Source organism: Pempheris klunzingeri, chromosome 15 (assembly GCF_042242105.1).
Source record: "Pempheris klunzingeri isolate RE-2024b chromosome 15, fPemKlu1.hap1, whole genome shotgun sequence".
Lineage (NCBI taxonomy): Eukaryota > Metazoa > Chordata > Actinopteri > Acropomatiformes > Pempheridae > Pempheris > Pempheris klunzingeri.
The window spans coordinates 21,075,029-21,095,521 of record NC_092026.1 but is presented as its reverse complement, the minus strand read 5'-3'; the positions used below and the strand labels follow the sequence as shown (position 1 = coordinate 21,095,521).

At 39.3% G+C, this 20,493-nt stretch overlaps 1 protein-coding gene across 1 annotated transcript in view; it reads right to left on the bottom strand.

The window, feature by feature from the left end:
* Window positions 1-1,910: 1,910 nt before the first annotated feature.
* The window catches only part of LOC139213996 (piezo-type mechanosensitive ion channel component 2), a 74,172-nt gene continuing 55,589 nt past the window's right edge, over window positions 1,911-20,493 (bottom strand). The window contains exons 31-53 of the mRNA XM_070844727.1: window positions 19,471-19,574; window positions 18,772-18,870; window positions 18,218-18,338; window positions 18,032-18,112; window positions 17,333-17,499; window positions 17,030-17,223; window positions 15,981-16,145; window positions 14,554-15,213; window positions 13,761-14,019; window positions 13,393-13,581; window positions 12,231-12,522; window positions 11,631-11,763; window positions 10,567-10,714; window positions 10,251-10,462; window positions 9,730-9,888; window positions 8,781-8,928; window positions 8,054-8,242; window positions 7,485-7,577; window positions 6,731-6,900; window positions 6,188-6,307; window positions 5,468-5,547; window positions 4,703-4,907; window positions 1,911-3,716 (exon numbers count right to left, since the gene is read on the bottom strand). Coding sequence (XP_070700828.1) covers window positions 3,464-3,716; window positions 4,703-4,907; window positions 5,468-5,547; window positions 6,188-6,307; window positions 6,731-6,900; window positions 7,485-7,577; window positions 8,054-8,242; window positions 8,781-8,928; window positions 9,730-9,888; window positions 10,251-10,462; window positions 10,567-10,714; window positions 11,631-11,763; window positions 12,231-12,522; window positions 13,393-13,581; window positions 13,761-14,019; window positions 14,554-15,213; window positions 15,981-16,145; window positions 17,030-17,223; window positions 17,333-17,499; window positions 18,032-18,112; window positions 18,218-18,338; window positions 18,772-18,870; window positions 19,471-19,574 — 4,241 coding nt within the window. The 3' untranslated portion in view covers window positions 1,911-3,463. The remainder of the gene's footprint in view (window positions 3,717-4,702; window positions 4,908-5,467; window positions 5,548-6,187; window positions 6,308-6,730; window positions 6,901-7,484; window positions 7,578-8,053; window positions 8,243-8,780; window positions 8,929-9,729; window positions 9,889-10,250; window positions 10,463-10,566; window positions 10,715-11,630; window positions 11,764-12,230; window positions 12,523-13,392; window positions 13,582-13,760; window positions 14,020-14,553; window positions 15,214-15,980; window positions 16,146-17,029; window positions 17,224-17,332; window positions 17,500-18,031; window positions 18,113-18,217; window positions 18,339-18,771; window positions 18,871-19,470; window positions 19,575-20,493) is intronic.

The window sequence follows — 20,493 nt, the reverse complement described above, 5'->3', positions numbered from 1 at the left end:
TATTGTCTTCAGAATCAGCTCTTATTAAAGTTATTCATGAAAAGGACAGAGAAATACCTGGTGGCGCAGCTCGTGTCCAATTGTAGGCTTATTTTACCTCAAGGTGTGTATAATCTTCCGCCTTAAACTAAAGAAAGTCACGGCTGTGTCTTTACCACTAATTTCCACAGTACAATTAAAATGACTAAAACATGAAAAAGGGACAATGCAGTGATGTTTTCAGTGCATTTTCCACATTGATTTCCTTTGTAATGCAGAATTTGTGTATTTGTGATTTAGCTTATTACTCCTACGTTAAATGTGAGAAGTCTACCGTTAGGAAAAGATCCTTTACATGCCAATTACTCTGATACCATGTAACTAAAAGTGATAAAGGGATTGTTTACATTTTTTTTTTTTATTTGTGCTGTTGCCCACTTCTTGCATACTCCTCAAAAGCATATCTCCAAAGGTTGCACATGCATCAATAAACATTTCCATTGTGTGGCATTTTATGGTCTCTGTACATTTTCTTAAATGAGTTAGCAGACAGATTTTCCACATCAGTGAGACTAACAGCGGCTGCAGTTGTCTGCACCAAAATGGCCCCTGACAGACATGTAATGACTGTAGCTTCCTAAGACCTATTTATCTTTGATGAGGCTAATGCTCTCTCCCTGTTAAGTGATATTTAATGCACACACACAATACTTTAGTGATGCTCTCCCATTCTGACTGTGATGCATCTTTGCATTAGAAGGATCAAAACTAGGCATAAATAATGAAATTGTTGAAAATGCTAAAATGTGGGTAATGTGGGTCACTTGAATACTTAATTAGTGCAGGCAGTGTGTGAGCAGACATTGCATTAGTTATTAGTTGTATCACAATTGGGTGGTTGAAAGCTGAAAGCAAGAGAACCTCATGAGATGGAGTAAAAATACATGCAAAGGTTCCAAAAGCCCAAATGTTCAGACATGGATTCCTGTATTTGTCCCGTCTCTGCAATGCACTCTAAGCTCTCTTCAGTCACATAAATGACATACATCTTCTAATAGCTGACGTTTCTTTTGTCCTCATTATCAAACACCTACACACCTACATTTTTGGGTCAGGGGTCAGCAGGGGGACGGTGGATTAACCAGACGATCGGGAGGGTTGTGGACCTTTTTCACAGCAGACATTTTGACTTATCAGTCGATTTTCATGTTATCATTATAGTTGCACTTTTCCCTGCGATGACAAACCCAAATGTCTGCTGTGAAAAGGTCTCTTGGCCAATTATGGTAAATGGTTTGTATAGCGACTTTCTAGTCATTTCTACTACTCAGAGCGCTTTTACATTACATCCCCATTCACCCATTCATACAGGAGGAGTCTAAGTTGGAATTGGAAGTTGATAGATGGATGACCTACTCTACCTTTGTGCCGCTCCACAAGGGAGTCATTATTTGCAGCCTTAATGCTGTATCTTCACATGTATGTATGTATGTTACTGCATATGGCCGGCCACAATGATTTGATCTACTAAATATTTATGTGATTAGACGACTGAGTTTTATTACTTAAATTCCCTTTTCTTGTATCAATATTTTTATGTGCTTACTTATATTCCTACCTTTTTACTAAACATCTGCACCATGTATCAAGAGCATTGTAACATTGCATGACATGCAATGAAAAAAGAGAAAACTGGCCTATAAAAATTGTTTATGTATGATGCTAAAGTCAAAATAAACTACAAGTTTAGACAGTAGGGTTGTTGCAGTGGCTTTGGTTAGTGATGGAGGCCATCTTCAAACCACCAGCTCCCTGGTTCAGTCAGCAGCAGCTGTTTTCTGTTGAAACACTCTTGACCAACTCATAGATTCTGCGCCTGCTCACTCATTGTCTTTTGCCACAAGCAAACAGCAGCCGAATTCAAATCCGGATACCTTTCCAGACGTTTTATTTGCCGATCTCTGGACCTCATACCACATTGCCTAAACATACAGGTACAATTTCACATTTCCTCCCACCGTGACCTGTCCTCTTAAACTTGTGTGTACATGTAATGAAAATTTGTCATGACAATAATGAAGTTTTTCTATCATGCTACAATGTCCTCATAGATAGATTAGTCCAATGCATAGTTTGGACCAAAGGGCTTCGTGTCTCAGCCCTTCATGTGAGGAATCTATTTTTTGTGTTTGCTCGTTTCTTCCTTGATGACTGAATGCACAGCAGTGGGCACCACAGTGTTCATGAGTATGAATGTTAAAAACAGCGAGAGGTTCACAAGTGATGTGCAAGAGTCTACCACCTGGTGCATGTTACCCTGATTCAGAAACAGCCCTCTGCTGGTCTCAGCCAACCTGTAGATGATTCGAACATAGATGATTGGCAATTAATCTCATTTTCTGTGAGGAAAACCGTCCACAGTGACACATTTACTTTCTTATACAGCCTCAAACTGTACAGTAAACATACTCTGTATCAATCCACCTGATCAATGTCCACGTTAAATTTCATGCCATTTAAATAGTTTTACATCTTTTCTCATATTCTTTTACACCCATCAAAGCCTACATATTGTAACATATAACTCATACAATGAATTTCTGTGAAAACAGCTCTTCCTGAGAAAGATATGTAGTTGGTAAGAGTTTCAGTTCTTCGCATACAAACAAAATAAGGCAAGTAAAGACTGTCTGATATTTTTTTTCTGTGTTGTCTTTGGAGAGGCTCCTGTGTGGCCTCTGACATAAAAAAAGGTGGTCTTCATGTTCATGTTCATTTGTCAGATCCAGCCTTTCCCCTTGGCCCACATCATTCAAAAACTTGGAGGAGCGACAGCTCAGTATTGCACAGTCCCACGATCCAAGCTTTCCAGTTGGAGAAAATATGAGATTGTGCTCATGTGGTCGTTATTGTGCACTTATTTGTCGGTGGGAAGCCCTTAAAGATTAATGTTGCATTCAGTCTGAGCTTCTCTCTGCCTGCTGTGCGGTTGTGAAAATGTTAGAGGCAGGCGTGAACAGCAGTGAGGGTTCTGGGCATTTGTGTTTAAAAACCCACCTTGATATAAGCGATATGACTTTTTATAACTTAGGAAACTTGCCCTAAAAGATTTCTCTGTCTTCAGCTGGACTCCAGCTGCTTATTTTGTCTACTGGATGCCAAACTGAGCCAGGCTTCACAAGATAAATACAGCACCAGCAAATTTGTCCTCAATTGTTAATATGGCTGCAAATGTTGTTTTTCCATCAGTGAGTTGTAGAAAATACCAGTTTGTAACTCAAAAAAGTGTTTTTGTGTGAAGCTAACTCTTTGTCAGAGCCCAGATGAAGAGAACACAGGTGGTCCTCAGCTGTTTTGCGCTCCCTCAGCAGTTGAATGGGCTGAAATAGCTGCTCACACCAACAGAGCCAAAACACAGTTCCTCTGAATGAGTGGTTCTTCTTGTCCCACTCGCCTTCAATGGTTCCCCTTGCTGAGCGCGTTTTCACTGAGTTTTCTCTCGGGTCCACTTGATCATAGTCTCTGGTGAGCGGTAGAGGAAGATGAGTTTGGAGTACATGTCCTCCTCCAGGTCCAGCTCCCCCGTCTCTCGGACCAGGAAGATGTCCGTGCAGAGCTTGAGGATGCGGTCCACGTTGGGCAGCTCCTCGAACATGATGGTGTGGGAAATGCCGCTAAAAAACTCGCGCACGAACTTGCCGATGACCAGAACCACAGATGCATACAAGCCCATGATCCTACACAGGAGAGAAGAAATTAGACAATGTAGGCTCTATTTGTTCTTTGTTTCCAAGTTCCCTTTTGTTCTTTCATAGTTCCCTGCAGGTTAATATTTTGTAACTTCCCTAAATATACCTCATCTTCTTCCAGTTTATTTAATACGCAGTTTACAATGTCCAAATGATCAACTTCATGTTTCTGTCTATATTCACACACATAAACAGGATGCTTAAGACACTGACACCGTCCATGTATGACTTTCATGCTTACCCTGCTTTTTACATTGTCATCTGACCCTAAACGCTAAAGCACAAGGCTCAGTGTTCATTATCTACCAAAGATATTTGGGAGCTAAATCACTCCAATGGAGTTTACGCAGTTGTTCAGTCATTATCACAACACCTATTTTACTCTACGGGAAAACTTTGGTGTGGTAGGGTTGGCAGACTGAGGGAAAACTCCACAGTTTAAAAAGTGAATGAAAAGTGTTGCAAAGGCCATCACTCCTCATCCAACACTATTTTTCAACTCTCCTTACCATCAACAGCTCAACTGCTTAGAGCCTACAGTCATGTTGGGATGTCACTACATGTTTCAAGCCGGTTTTGTTACTATAATTCACAAGTGGTGGAAGAACAACAAGTAGGATAGTAAGTGTACGAGAGCAAGAGGTTGACAATTATGTACACACCAATATTTAAGATGAGTGAGCTAAACCCCCTAAAGCTTGAAGCTAAAGTGAAGATTTGTCTACTTGTGATAGTTGTCATGTCAAGAAAAGATGGTTAAAAGTCCAAAAAAAAGGATGTAAAACATAATGTTTTTTTTGCTGCTTTCCTGTCCTGTTAGTCACCGTGGTAATAAGGTGAACAGCCACCAAACCCCCTGCATGCTCACTGATTTCAGCATCAGATAATGAATAAAATGTAAAACATTTCCTAATTCTAAACAAAGACATTTTCACTGAAACACCAATTTTTAATCCACACAAGTCACCACGTACCCATATCCAGCCAGAAAGCCCAAACTGGGCGGGCTGACTTGGTCACTGAATACGAAGACATCCAGACCAGTTTCATCCTTGTTGAGTTTTTGAGTCCTGTTTATCGGACTGGCCTCCAGCTGGTTGACGACCCACCACTCCTGGGTCTGATTCGAGGCACCCTGAGATCGCATCAAGGTCAAGCTCATGCTCAACAATTCCTTACCTATAAAGATGAAGAATGTAATTACGTAATTTAATATTAATAAAACTGATATTTTGGTTCATTTTGAAAAAACAGAACACTTACCCAAAAAACATTTACAAAAATCATCTTCCATCCCAGTAACAAAACATTACTGTGACTAGTACTGACTAATGACTAATGTATATGAATGAAAAATTTCAAAAAGAAAATAAATCAGTAGTCAGACTCTTACTTTATTATGACATCCTATATTTCCATTTCGGAAAAATCACAATACTCCAATATACATAACTCAACATTTTAAAACCAATTACTTCTTTAAAGCCATAACATGTAGAATTGTATTGTGTATTAACATTATTTTGACATATTGTATACAGCAGAGTCAGAAATGGCTTTGAAAACATGTACAAATACGACTCAAAGCTTCATATTCCTACAAGCACCTTAATAGTAAGTGTTTCATTTTAAATAGAGGCTCTGAAGTTTTCTTTGCTGTCACCAAATCAAGCAAATACTACACGAAAAAAAGAATCAGTTTGCCTGGTCTATATAGTGACAAAGATGGTGACGTTCACCTTTATAAAGCTGCTCAACGGGCTTGGAATCTGAGTCACTGGGGGCTCGAATAAAACGGGGGAAGATTTTCGTTAGGTTCCTGCAAAGGAGGAGAGGCTGTTACTGCAGCAAAACACAGTTTGGGCAACTTACTTTCTCAATATTGTGGAGGATAACTGAAAATGATGAACAGTTTGTACATTTGTGTTAAAAGGCAGACTTGGGGTCTTATTTCATGGTATTATGTAGTTCTTCTCATATTAATTGCTGCACTGTTTAATGGTGTGGAAAATACACCTTACCCTAACAAAGTACAGGTTGTATATTCACTGTATTTTGTTCAAAAAGTAGTTCCTTCAGGTGGACGTGAGATGAGAGATGACTGGATAGATACCAATCATGTCTATGCTTTAAGAACGGAGCTAGAGGAGGCAATTAACTTAGCTTAGCATTAAGACTGGAAGCAGGAAACAGCATAATTTGTGCATAATCAAATTAATAACAATAAAATGGTTAGTGTGATTATAATTAATCTACAAACCATACATTTTGGCAAAATTGTGTGTGTTCAAATTGTGAATATTTTTAACTTGAGTATAAACATCTATACACACCATATGTTCTTTCATCATCATATATAAAAATAAAATAAAAACTTTATCAACATGTCAAAGAACTTTAAGTTGAACACAACACAGTGGAAAAGTGCAAAGAAGAAAGTAAGCACATGATATACTCACACTTGTGAGGTGCTTCCCGTCCCACTTAGGATCGCTATGAGCTGCTTCTTCGTTTGTGAGTCAAGATGCTCCATTAGTTTTCCAGATGCTGTTTCAGCCTTGGCACCAAGACTGAGGTTTCTGAGAAAAACAAATGGGAAAACTTACATATATTAATTCTAAGGACTTTTTAACCGCATTTTCAATTCATAACTGAAACATATTCCCGCAGGACTTCCAATTGTAAAAGCATTGTAGCATTCCATTTCGTTCTTCTTTTGCTCAGTGCAAAATACACACTATGTGAAATCTTTCCAGATAAACACAGTAGATAACTATATAGGTAACTATAGAGTGAACAGCGAACTACACTATAAGTGTCATCAGTAATTTTGTGATAATATATTGAGTGGGAGAGACGTGAATAAATGTTTCAGTTTTTTGTTGTACATCATAATGATCACTGACGTCAGATCATTATCTGTCACATATTTAGATACAAGCGTACATGGTGAATGGACGACGTGACGGAGGGATATTTGATAACGTTTTCTCATTGCGGACCTTTGCACAGACCAGGACACAGTGATGGGGAATTCCTCCTTGCTGCCCAACATCTCTATCAGGTTAGTTCTGCTGGGTGGACTGATGGTCCACAGTGAGTTGGAGCTGCCTTTCAGTTCTGCGATGATCAGGTCTACTGACGTGTAGCCCTCGAGCCACTGCAAGGCATCCTAACCATGGCACAAAACCACATTGTTGGAACAGAATGTGACAGAAATTCACTGAACCATTTTGTATTAATTAGTGTGTAAAATGCCTGCATTATTTAAAGACATCTGGGTTAAAGCCACTATGTGTGGAGAGGTTTGGCTCTAAGGAAGGCAACGTTGGTCAGTAACATCCTTTAGTTCAGAGTAAAATATCTCAACAACTGCTGGGTGGATGGACATACATATTTTGCATAATACATTCATGGTCCCCAGATGCATTTTACTGGCTTTGGTGATCCCATTACTTTTCTTTTGGCTCCACCATCTTTTGGCCTCATGTTCCCCAGAAGATGAACTGTAATACCCCAACTATTCATCTAGAGGCAGCATCAGGTCAAACTTTTAAATGTCCTTTTTCTTTCATTTTGCTCACTTTGAACACACACACTCAATTAACTGAGTGGATGACTGACAGAAAAATAGAGCGGCAACTATTTTAATAAATCAGCTTTTTTCTTGATAGTAAATGTAAAACATAAAATTGTGAATGTTGTTTTTATAACATAAAAATAGACATCATGTCTATTTTGTGTTGTTGTACTTACATGGTCTCCAAAATATTTTCCCAGAAACCCTGTAAACTCATTTGCAGACACATTCCTTAGTTGTTTTTGCTGAGCGCTCATGGTGAAGATGGGCTGTGAGAAGAGGACATTATGTTTTTAAACAAACAAAGATCTTATTAAGGCTGAAAACACTCATATGTTTGTGACTTAGGTGCTTGTTTCTTCAGTTGTGTGGCTGAAGTCGTGTATGTCTGTTTTGTGTTTCAGTAATTGCATTGAATCTTTACCAGGTATGCAATCAAACCTGCTGCCAAAATACTCACACAACCTAGAAAATATGATCACAATCTGCTATACTCACGGTGCCACTTCAAGACAAATAAAGACCTGGCTTTACCTTAGAATGAATCACAGCTTTATTTACTTCATCGAGATGAACTTGAACTCTGTTCAAAAAAGGCTGGATTTCATTTCATTTCCAAAGGATTTGGCTTCGTGAAGAACACCTCTTTGGTCTCTTGTTTTGTCCTTGGACTTTATTTCTTGGTAAAGCACTTGGCAAGCTTGTTTAGGCTCAAATGACTTAACAAAAGAAATTGTGTCCACACCTGAAAGCCAGCCAGGGTTATTTCAAATGAAACATCCAGCGGTGGGTTGACGACTCCAGCTACAGACTTCACGAGGGACATGAAGAGCAGCGGGAACCAGACGATACAGATCAGCAGCATTACAATCATCCCTCCCATTCCGTACTTCACCACCTTCTTCTTCTTCTGGCCTCGTGGCTGGGGATACCTCTGCGAGATGATGAGAGAGTGAGATGTATTATTTGACCGGGATGCAGGGCAAAACAGCTGTTGTTTTCAAATTAAAGTGTTTTCCATGTCAGGCAGTCTGCATGAAACTTTGTTTTCTCCAGGGGTGGTACTGATGATGCAGTGGTTATAGCTACATGTTTTCTATGCCTGGACATTTTTTTTACAAAAAATTACATAAATTAATTGGGCCAGGGAAATAAAAGTAAATATGGAACATAAACTTTCAGGACAGGAGGTACTTGCAGACTAGAAGTATGCATCATCTAGTATCATGATGCATAGAAAAAAAAAAAAAAAGATATTTTCTGTGAATATTGGGCACCACAGACACAATATGTATTATACAGTACAGTTCACTGCAGAAAGCCCAGTCATCACCCAGCCAATCCAGAGCAGATGAATATCTACTCTACTTCAACAAATCACGTAAATTTCAGAATGAATTCCAACATGACAGACGTTTGGCTCTGAAAGTGAGATTCTCCTCACACTAGACTGATGCCACAATGATAAACACCTTCTCAGACTCTCTCCAGCATTTAAGGATGAAGATGTGAGCGTAGATGTCCTCCACACAGATCCAGCTGGACAGAGACAGCGAGGTATCAGTCCAAACCCAGTCCATCACGGCTCGCAGCTCCGTCAGGAACGGCACCAGGCGGAAACTAGAAACAACAAACGAAACTCCGTCATTCTGGGAAAATATGAGACCGAAATAAAATCAGATTCAATGTCTTTAATTGGAGAATCATTCTCCTGAACATGTTAATTTTGTCCAAGAGGCAAAATAAGCTATGGCTTTGTAGCTTTTGGTCATTGCTATATGTGTAGTGACATGATTTCTAATAGAAAAAAAAATAAATACATTTAGTGGGCTTGCAACACTTATATAATATTATATACACTCATTTTGTTTTCAGGGACCAAAACACAGTTACACACAATATTCAAATTATGATTATTTAAGAGCTGACAGATGATATAAAGATACGACTGAACAACAGCTATTGGTGACACACAATTTACAGTTTGATTGATATCAGTCAAACAGCCCAAACATACTCCAGCCAGACCTGTAGTGCACAAAGCTGGTGAAAATGACTAAAAAAAACACAATGGACTTTGGTATTCCTCAAATCAAAAAAAAAAAAAAGCCCATCAGAAGAGTTTGAAGTGTTTAGAAATTGCTTGTTTTATCTGACTAACAGACCAAACCTAAAAATAGACCAAAGATAAACAGATAAATAAACAGAAAAAAGTAGCAAATCATCACATTGGGGAAGCTGGAAACAGGAAATGTTCAATATTTTAGCTTGACAAGTTATTTGTGAGTTTAACTGTCTGATGATTCCAGCAGTGGGAAGGTCATATCAACGATGAATGCTGACGTATACAAATGGATCAAGATCAATACCATCTTGTTGTGAACCCCGGCTGGAAGTAATTTTTTTCCCAGCCCAACTCACCCTTGAAACAGGAAGAGGTTGACATAATTGTAGCTCTTGGTGAGAAAGTTTCCCAGAACACGAGTGGGGTAACCACAGCGGATCTGATAGGCTGACAGCCCGAAGTAGATGCACTTGACAAAGTACCACATCTGAGCCACCTTGTTCTCGTTGAAACGCCTACGAGGGGAAGAAGAACAAGACAGTTTGCAAAGTTTAATTGTTTTTTCATTCAAGTTTCAGATTTTCTAAGCTTTGCAGACAAAATAACTTGATTGCAGGACTAAACAAATTCCTTTCAGCTGTAAAACATTCATAATCCAACTTGGTATTTATGCAGAATGTCTTTTAAACATGTTTTTTTATTTGAATGGTAGTCGACAGAAGAGAGGGGTGAATGAACTGCACCAAAGCTGTATTTTAAACCCAGTGTATTACGACATACTGTACATATTTTCTTTTTAATCAGTGTAATCTGGACTCTTAATGACTGTAGATTAAATACAGAATTTATCTAATGTGAAGTAAAATTGAGCTCTTACTTATCTGTGACTCCTGGCAGGATGAAGAACATCCAGAAATGGATGCCAAACAGCAGGATGACCTGGAAGATGACTTTGCCCACGACAGACTTTCTGAGGTAGAGGGCCCGGTCCACCACCATGGTCCCAAACTGGATCAGGACCATGACCAGGAAAGGTCCCGGCACCTGATCCTCTGACAGAGACGACGTGATGTCTGCTGATGCGTGTTTCTATTACAGATATGAACACATTTTAACTTTGTCAGACAGGGTTTTGTTTGTGGATTCAGGTGAAAAAAAAATCATTTAAATCTAAATCTTATTTTAAAACCTACACCAAAGGCCCAGAACCCAAACACAATGATGATGAAGTCAACTGTGTCAGCGAGGAACATCATCACGTAGACATCTGTGACTGCGCTGTACTCTGGATGGATCAAGTTATAGAAGAACTGCCTCATAGGAAGGTAGATCTCCATGAACCTACAGAGAAATAAAAGGAAACATGTGAAAATGGCCCACAAGGGTCTTGTTTATGAGAATAAATGTTTTGGGGGATTTTAAGATCTCAGTCTCATCAAGTTATTGTTTTGCATTGGTTATTTTTATGGTTTACAACAGGTTGTTTGAAGGCACCATCAAGGTTATTTTTAAGATTGAAGTCTTTGTACTCAAAATATCATACCAGTGTCTTACAATTTAATTTCTGCTTGATTATGATTTTATTGGAAGTTTTGTGTTTGTCTGTCTTACACTGTCCAAGAGTGTAGTTCACTGGTGGCTCTGGAGCTCAGTTACAGAACGATATAAAACGATATAAAATATATAAAACCATATAAAATAAAGACAAATAAAGGTCTACTATAACTATAACAAATAAATATAGAAAACTGAATATGATGCATTGTAATACGATATGACAGCAACAGCACGGTACATGGTACATTAAAAAAGCTAATTGTTATTCAAATGAATGCTGGTTTTATTTTGAGAAAATGTAAAAGATTGAAGTGTCTCCTACATGGATCTCAGTTACTATTCTAGATGTAATCAGAAAGCACTTGTTCCACTGAGATTAAATTTAGAACAATAACAATAACAGCACTTACAAAAATTACAGTGACTGGCCTAACGGGAATGCTGTAATTAAAGGTCTAAACTTAGACCTCTGAAAGGTTTTAGCTGCTGTATCACTGATATGATTTTCGACAGTGTCTTCCATAATTCGTCTACAATACTTGCTGAGCACAGTTCTCATCATTGCCCTCATACAGTCAGACGCTTCCTCATATAATTATAGTCACCACAGTTGGCCCGTAAGCAGCCGTGGGTGGAGATCACCAGACAAAAAAAACAGCTGCCTCAACTTTTATGAACCAGCTGTCGTGATTCATTGTACCGCTTTGTGATGAAAGCTTTTCCTTTGAGGAGCTGCTCCCTCAGCTTCTCCACGATCATCTGTTTGCGGGTCTTCTGATGGACGCTGGCCTCGCTGCCATCTTTGCGGCTGCTGTTGTGGGAAGCGGTACTTCCTGTGGAAACAATTAACATTTCGAGTTGTAAATGAACCGTGACAAGGCATTGAGTCACAGATACAGCCTGAGATCCACAAACACAGACCGCCCTAATCCAAGAGTCAGTGTTTTTATAATGGAAGTACAAAAGGATGCCTCCTATCTGTTATTGTTAAAAGAATAATGGACTGGAATAATGAACTATGCTTTTTTAAGATTCTAATATCATTCAAAATGCTCGTTTCATTGTCTTTTCAACATAAATATACTGCCAAACAATGAGTAAAGACCGTCCTCTCTCTATTTCTCCTGCTCCATCTTTCAGTAAAAGTGTTTTTTTTTTTAACCTATTTTAGGAGAACCTCCACATACAAGAATGAACTTGAAAATCTGCAGAATAAGGAACATTTAAGTAAAGTCTCATGCTCTGGACCAGTTGTCTGGTAGTCAGTGAAGGGAAACAGACAATAGACAAGGATCTTCACCTCTCTTGGACCTTGCAGAGGAGTGGAGAGATCGGTGAGAAATGTGGGAGCCGCCGCTGGAGCTCATGCGTCGCTGGTAGGTCTGCTGTTGTGGGAAGTGCACTTGGACATGGTCTGAATCAATAGAGGTCCCAAAGTTTAAGGATCTCAAGGTGTGATTGGAGCCTCTCCTCTCGCTGAACAGTGAGGATGTGGGTTCAGACTTCTCACTCTCCTCTTTGTCTTTTCCCTCGTCCTCTGACGAGCGCTCTTTCTTTTCTTTGGGGTCGTCATCGTCCCACAGACCATGGCACTGGAAGTGGAGGAGGAGGAGGAGGAGGAGGAAGAATGCTTTGTCTGACTTTGTTCAACCAGCCTGTGTGCTAAAAGCTTATTTAACAGGGGTTCCTCCCTGACCACAGATTCATAATCAATCAGAAAAATGTTATTTTCTTTGGAAAATGTATATATTTTCATTTTAGTTTCATGTTTATAAATGGATTCCTCATTAATCCTTAAGGCCTACAGTTAAACACTATAGATGCAGCCAGTTAAAGACCCACAAGCATTTCATTGGATGATGTTTTTATCTCATGGTGTTTCGGAGGCTTTTACTAACTCTTAAGAATACATTTCATGTTCAGACAGAATTATTGTAATTTTGTGGTATAATCACACATACATTTGAAGATACTAAATATCAGCAAGTGTTTTATTAAGAGTATTATCACCTTGCATTTTAAAATATTTGTATCAGCCTTGAAGAGATGGGTTCATGATTTATTACGTCCATCTTAAAACATTTGTTAGGTGTCCATGTGAACACTGAAACAGGTTTTGCTTGCTGTGGTAAAGCATCTTGTGCAAATGATCCCTTAGTGCAGTGAATTTTGTATTAAAGCTAACTTAAAAGAAACTTTATATTTTTAAACTATTTTCTTTTACATATTTTGGGTTCAACATGTTTTTGAATTGGTCCAGTAAATTTGGAACAGGTAGCAGCAAATTAGCTAAATAGCTGTAATATATTCCTTTGGGACAACTCAAATAATCAAAGTACATACAATAAGTTTATTTTCGTCATTGACAGGTTCAGATTCTTCTAAGTGTTTGACAGCATTATAAAAAGGATCCCTACTGAGATAGAGATAACATTGTCCAAATATTCTGTGTTTGCAGGTACCTTCAGAATGGATCTGTGGAAGAAGAGAGCCAGTAACTGGACCAGGTCGTAGTGGACATAACCTTCCTTCTTCTCCACACCAATGATGTTGGGAGGGTAATATGGTTTTTTATTTAATAACTTCACTTGGCTCAGCTGGTTAAAGGGGAAGAAGCCAAACTGAAAGAAGTACTTTATGACGATGGTGACCTGGAGATAAAACAAAATGAATGTCAGTGAAGCCGTCAAGACTGTCAGTTTTCAAATGAAACATAAGAGACCAGACGTTGTATAAAAGTCAGTAATAAGAGATGTCTCATTCTACCCTTAGACCCTTAAAAATTTGTGATCAGTGTCTCAATGCAACAAATCTCTGTATCTGACTGCACCTCTGTATAGACGATGGCAGTCATCCAGTAGCGCTTGCTGGGCCTGGGCACTGACAGCATGGCCCAGAGGAAGATGGTGATGGGAAGGACCAGTGTGGCGCAGGAGGCCGACACCATGTGGTTTATGATGATGACCAGGTAGCACACCATCTCTGAGTGGGCCACCAGCATGTTGTAGAGGGCGTAGCACAGCTGCAGGATCAGAGGCTGCTTTTGGTAGAATCTTTCTGACTCCTCCAGCTCCTCATCATAAAACATCCTGGACAGACAGAGATTTGATATTTGATTGTTCTCCTTACCCTTAACCATTACAGAAGCATGCAAACACTGGTTTATAATTTCCGTTACTTCAAAATTATGTGACATGCTCAGTCACTTCACATTACTCTAAACTTGCAGATTATTCTTGATTCACATAAATAATTGTAAGCATGGATGGAAAACTGAATGGGCCTACAGGTACAGGCCCAGGGGTTAAAGGGTCAGGGGGGCAAAAAACAACCACGAACAGACCAAAAATGACCACAGAGAAACCCAGAACAACCAAAAAGAGGTGCAAAATGACCCCAAAGAGATATGAAATGACCACAATGAGGCATTTGTTTCATTTGAGGCATTGTTTTAGTAAAATACACCAAACTTACCATACTTACACCTTACAGTTTTAAGGATAAACTAGATGCTATTTTTTTAAATTATCCAAGAAAATCTGCTGCATCTGAGACAAGTAACTGTTGATTCCGATTCCTGTGAGGCTTCATCGTAAACAGGCTTTAGTGTTTTTTGAACTTACTTGTTGAGCAGCAGTTCGCTGGCGGTGAGCTCAGTGGTCATAGAGGGCAGCACGATATCTGACCTGCTATCTGAGTGGCTGTCAGAGGTCATGATCATACGCCTTTTCCTATCATTGTCACTCTCATCATCGCTCACTTCCAGACGGTCAAAGCTGACCGCCTTGCTATAGCTGGGAGGCACATCGGCGTCAGATGTTCTGGAAGCATCTGTATCAGGGGTGTAGATGAGCCCTGCTCTCCCCTCTGTCTGTATGAAGTCATGCTGTCTCTCTCTCTCTTCCTCACTCTCAGTGGTCTCAGAGTCTTTCCCACAGGCAGAAGGGGCAGAGCCTCCAGTCTCCAGCCTAAGGGACGGGCCCTCATCTGGGCCAAAGGAATCCCAGGGAGCCTCTGGTCTTTCTTCGCTCCCCTGGTCCTTTAATGTCGCTTCTCTCTCCGCACCCTCCAGTCCTTCCTGGCCCTCACCCTCCTCATCCTCTCTCTCCCCGTGTTCCCCATCACTCCAGGGACCACCCATGGCCCCCTGAGTCTGGTCTAGCTGCTGGGATTCCCAGGGAACCTGCGGCATGTCTTCCCCTTGATCCTGCTCATCCTCCACTTCTTCTATGGTGTCTGTAGTGCCCTGTCTGGAGTATAGCATGATGCACTGCGTCGCTTCGCTGCAGGGGACAAAGATAGCACTTATTTTATGTCAATCTATTGCAATTCATACAGAATAATTAAAAACAAAATTTATTATTATTTTATTTTCAATCATTCAGACATGGATTTATTTATACAGTATATAAAATAAAATAATGATATATAATAAATACTTATGACACTATAATGTAGTTCTAAGCAAATATAATAACAGTTTAAAGTGTTTTTTAATGTGTTGTATTGCTCAACAAGTATAACTTCTATTAGGACCTATTTCATATCATTATAGTACAATATTGTGATTCAATATCTGTGTTACAGTTGTTGACATACATTCCTACACTTACATCTGTTAATAACTCCACTATGGTGTGTTGTAAACCATTTATTAAATGGTTAAAGTGTTACAGGATAAACTTAAGTGTGCATGGTGAACACTCAATGAACACTGAACCAAGAAAAGTGTTGTTTATTTCAACCCTAAATAACAGAAAGTTAATTGCTCATATGCTTTAAAATTACTTTTCATGTCACTGTTATTGAATTGAATTAAAATTTAAACTGTATGTCAAAATGAAAAAAGGAAATGCATCTTTGGGATGATATGATGTAATAAACAAAACATAGAAAACACATGCAATTATTCAGCAGAAAATCAACATGGAAAAAAAAAATGGATCTGGAGACATCTTTTGGCAAAGACGCACATGTCATGCACATGCAATGTTGTCGTTCATGTCAGTGAAAATGATGAAGTAACACAGGTGTGTATGAAGCCAGGCACCTGGACATGAAGCTGCTGCAACTGTCCATTGATGAATTGGACACGTCCAGGCCGTGCATCTTACGCAGTTTGGGCCTGGGGCGCTCGCTGGTTTTCAGAACGTTCTCATCGAGGTCTTCCAGGGTGGATTGGCGAGAAAAGAGTGTGGTTGCTTCGGTGAATGCACTGAGAGATGGTGAGAGAGTGACGGTGAAATGAAATGAGATGATAAGAAGGATGAGATGAGATCTATGTCAGATTACACAGACAGGGTATTCTCCTTGTACTGTGAAATAAAAACAAAAGTTAACATTAATAATGACCAGGGAAATGATCTTGTTTCAATGTTATGACCTTAAAAAGCATGAGATGCAGCAAAGAATCAGGATGAAATGGCTCAATGTGATCATAACCACAAGATATTATTGAACAACCTCGCTGCTACCAAAATAGTTTCAGTTATCTGTCTCTGATATTTTTGCATCCACACCAATACAATGGAAGTAAATGGAATATAGTTTGTGGTTCTCACCCCAGATAACACATAAAACACGCTATAGAGACTATTTCCAATTAAACTATTATTGAAATGTTGTTGATAATGTTGGAAATCTCAAAAATGTGTCCACATTAAGATCAAGGGATCATTACAAGGCATGTATTATTAATAGTAACAAAGTTGATATCATGTTTTTTTCATGGAGGAACTACTTATTGTTGTAGGTGTAAGTGATGAAAACATGAGTTTGAATTGTGATGCAGGTAAACTGTAAAAAAAAAAAAAAACAACCTTTGTATTAATATTTAAAGAATTTGTGATACTGTTCTTGCATTAAAGCACTAAAATACATTTCAGTTGCTTAATTCACATTTGCTTAACCTTAAGACCTGAAACAACCCAAACAAATGTCTCAATCCTGTTTTCTTCTTTACTAACTAAGATGAAAAAAGAGGCAGAGAGATCCAGGAGGAAGAATCTGATTCTTTTGTTGTCCCTGGTAAACGCTCTCTAAAACATTTCGTGATGGCTCGTTCAGTCTCCCTTGTTCTATTGTCGAGGCTCTGTGTACCTGGATATGCTGTCTCTGGAGGCTGTGGAGTCCTGGCTCTCCATGCAGTAGCCTCTACGTCTTCTTCGGACCCTGGTGGAGCCCGAGGCGGACTCATCCTCACTTAGCTGATCCATACTGGCCTGCCTGGACATGTTGAGCCGCATGGCCTTCTGGTAGAGGACGTGGATGCTCTCTCTGGATGGAACGTTACCCTGGTGGGAGGAGGATTAATTGTGCTAGAATAAGCTTATAAAATAAAAAAAAAACAACACAAAACTGCTTTTAAAAAAATAACTCTTCTGCATTTCAAAATGTTGGTACCTTTTTGACCTCTCTGGTCAGCATGCAGCGCTCTATACGCAGCACAGTGGAGATGTCGATGTACTCCCTGCACATGTCATTCATCCACTTGGTGAAGCTGTCCACCGTCGTCTGGAAGAGCACCCAGGTGAACTTTATGATGTTGAACACTCGCTTGATGATGTTGTCTGACGGAGGGCATTTGACACAAACAGTGTTACAGTACATTACACTTTCAGAGCCACAGTCGCATAAATCAACTTTTTAGGCTGCACTACACAATTTGCAAATTAAACAGCAGTGAGAAAAGGGCAGATTTGTTTGTTAATATTACTAAAAATCAAGGACACACTGATAATTACTGTCCTAACCTGTCTGCAGAAGGAGTAACCACCAAAGGCTATCAGAGGGGAAAAGATGTAATGTTGAGTCCTATTTTCACCAAACTCTTCCTGTATAGATCTGCCCTTATCCATAACATCGAAATTGAATTTAAAGACAGTTCTCATTTATTTATTTTTTACATTCTAAAGCTTCATAATGAGATGCTTAAATCATGAAAGTATCACCCCTCAAGCCTCCTTTTCACAGTCAAAGAAGAAGGATGAAAATAAACAGAAAATAGTGATCAATCCTGTTAATTCCCAATTTAGTATCTCCATCTTTTTTCTCTTGTCTTTTCTGTCAAGCTTAAAACAATTCTCTTGAGGAGAAACCAACCTGGACCACCAGACTTCTTGCCCTCCTGTCCTTTTTCTTGCCCGTCTGAGAGCTCATCAACCTCTATGGACACATTACCTGCTGAAGTGCAGTAAAGACACCTCACTAAGTTTGGAAGAATGTGAAATTCATTCCCACTCATTAACGTTTAAGTCTGATTTGATGTGAGTTTTCTGTCTTGCTTACCGTCTTTCTTGCTTTTTTTGGGTCTTACTCCCCGGGTGTATTTTTTCCAAAATTTGCGTTTCTGTTTGCCTCGCGCCCTTAGGGCAGCTTTGGGGTCTGTGATCCAGGCATGATAGAGAAACTGGAGAACAGAGAGGGTGAAACGATGTGAAAAAGAGGAGTCACTGCATTATACATCATAGAGAAAATAGTCAGCAGAATTGTCAAGAACACTTTTTCTGTTAATTAACTGAAACATGCACAACCACTAGAATGTCAAACAGAGTCTGTATTCACAGAAAAGGCCCAAATACCACCTGCTAAAACTGTTGCTGCTTCACTGATCATGATGACTAGCACATGCTCTGAGGTCAAAGCAACAGACCACACGAAAAGGCCAAAACAGACAGGAAACATTTAACCTAACCAATACCATTTCACAATAAAGCTCCAGTTCATGCAACCCTCATCAAGCCAATTAGCCCGACAGCAACATGCAAAAGAGCTAAATTAATGCTTTTCCAGAGGGGCAGTTCAAGCAGAAAGCAAGCTGTGTTAGTTCTGGTGGTGAGTACCTTTCCTGCCTTGACTACATACTGCAGTACAGTTTTAGGCAGCTTAATGATAGACCTGGGCAAAGCCAGAACAGCAGAGACAAACTTTCCAATAGCTCGCTACAGAGAGACAACAGAGTGGAATAGGATTAGTAGAAAATCATTTCATATCATTGGAAACAACAGATGTTAACTGTGTTAGGAGAGGCTGAGATTGTAGTCCAGGATACTGTGCAGGTGAATATACATTGTTCATCACATTCTCCTGAATTTTAGTATTCAAAACCTTTAGTCCTTTATAAAAACAGCAGTAAACCTAATCAAGTAATAGTCTCAACCTGCTACAACAGAAAAAAATAAGATCTTACACACTGATGCATCTGTGTTAATATAGCAATAACTGCAGAGTTGTTTACGTACATTTAGCTGATAATACTTTAAAACGTACTTACTTTAAATGCAGGACTTAAATGCAGGAGTAAAAAGTACCAAATTTCCATCTAAAATGTAGCCCACTGGTACAAAGCCAAGTATAAAGTAATATAAAATTGAAATATTGATGCAAATGCAAGCAACTGCACTATACCTGAGTAAATCATCAAAGTTACTCTTTACCTCAGCTGAATGCATCTTCCTCAATAATAAAAATATGTAATTGATGGATTAAACACCTGACAAAACTGAAACCAATGGAAGAAATAGCCGTCCCTGGACAGTCACCTGAAACGCTGACTTCTTTGGCGGTTCCACTTCTTTTTCCTCCTCCTCCTCTTCTTCCTCCTCACTGTCAGTTTCAAACAGGTAATAGTCCCCACTTCTAACCACTGAGCAACAGAAGGTGAAGTGTAGTTACATTCAGTCAAACAGAGGCCGAAGTTGTTCATCATTCTCACAACATTAAAATAAGGCTCAGAGAAGGTTCCCGGAAAATCAAACCACTTACCTTTAAATTCTATGTACTCCACTTCGCATCAAATATTCAACAATTCAAATAGTCTACAGTAAGTCATGATATCAACACACTTTTAAAAACATGAGACATGAGAGGATGAAACAGAAATTGCAGAAAAACACACCAAAAACGTTAGTACGACTGATAGAACTACTAGTACTACATGAAAGACTCCTGTTCCAGTAAACACAGTCGCCTTTTCAGCTACTTGACAGAGAAAGTGACTCCTGTCTGCAGTAATCAAGTGCTAGAAGCAATGGGATAGACAAGGCTGACTTATGTCCTTGAGCAGAACCACAGTGGGCGGGAGGTGAGGGAGGATGCTGGGATATGGAGATGAAACTTTAAATGACATGAATGATAAAATGGAGAAATGATTTGAAAATGTCATGTGGGGGTGGAGTATAATATGAGACATGAGTTCAAACCAAACAGGTGACCACTGTGTTGACTCAGAAAGATGCTGGTATTTTTCATTTACCGCAAAGAGACGGTAAAGTTGGTCTTTTCATATATTTGGTCGTTGGTTGTTGCTGTTATATTTTCTCCTGGGTAACACCTGTTCAGTGATCATGTCTACGGGCAAAGAATGAACAAACCCTTCATCCTTTATTCCAGAGCTGAGAATAAAGGCGAGTTGACTTCATATCTTTGCGTGAAAGTGTTTTATAACAGAGGGATTCTCTACTGTGGGCTCTTTAGGTGAGAGCGATGATATTTGTTTTAAACAATGTCAAGTACAATCATCCAACCATTAGTCATTTTCTTTGTCTTCATTGTCTCATTGTGTC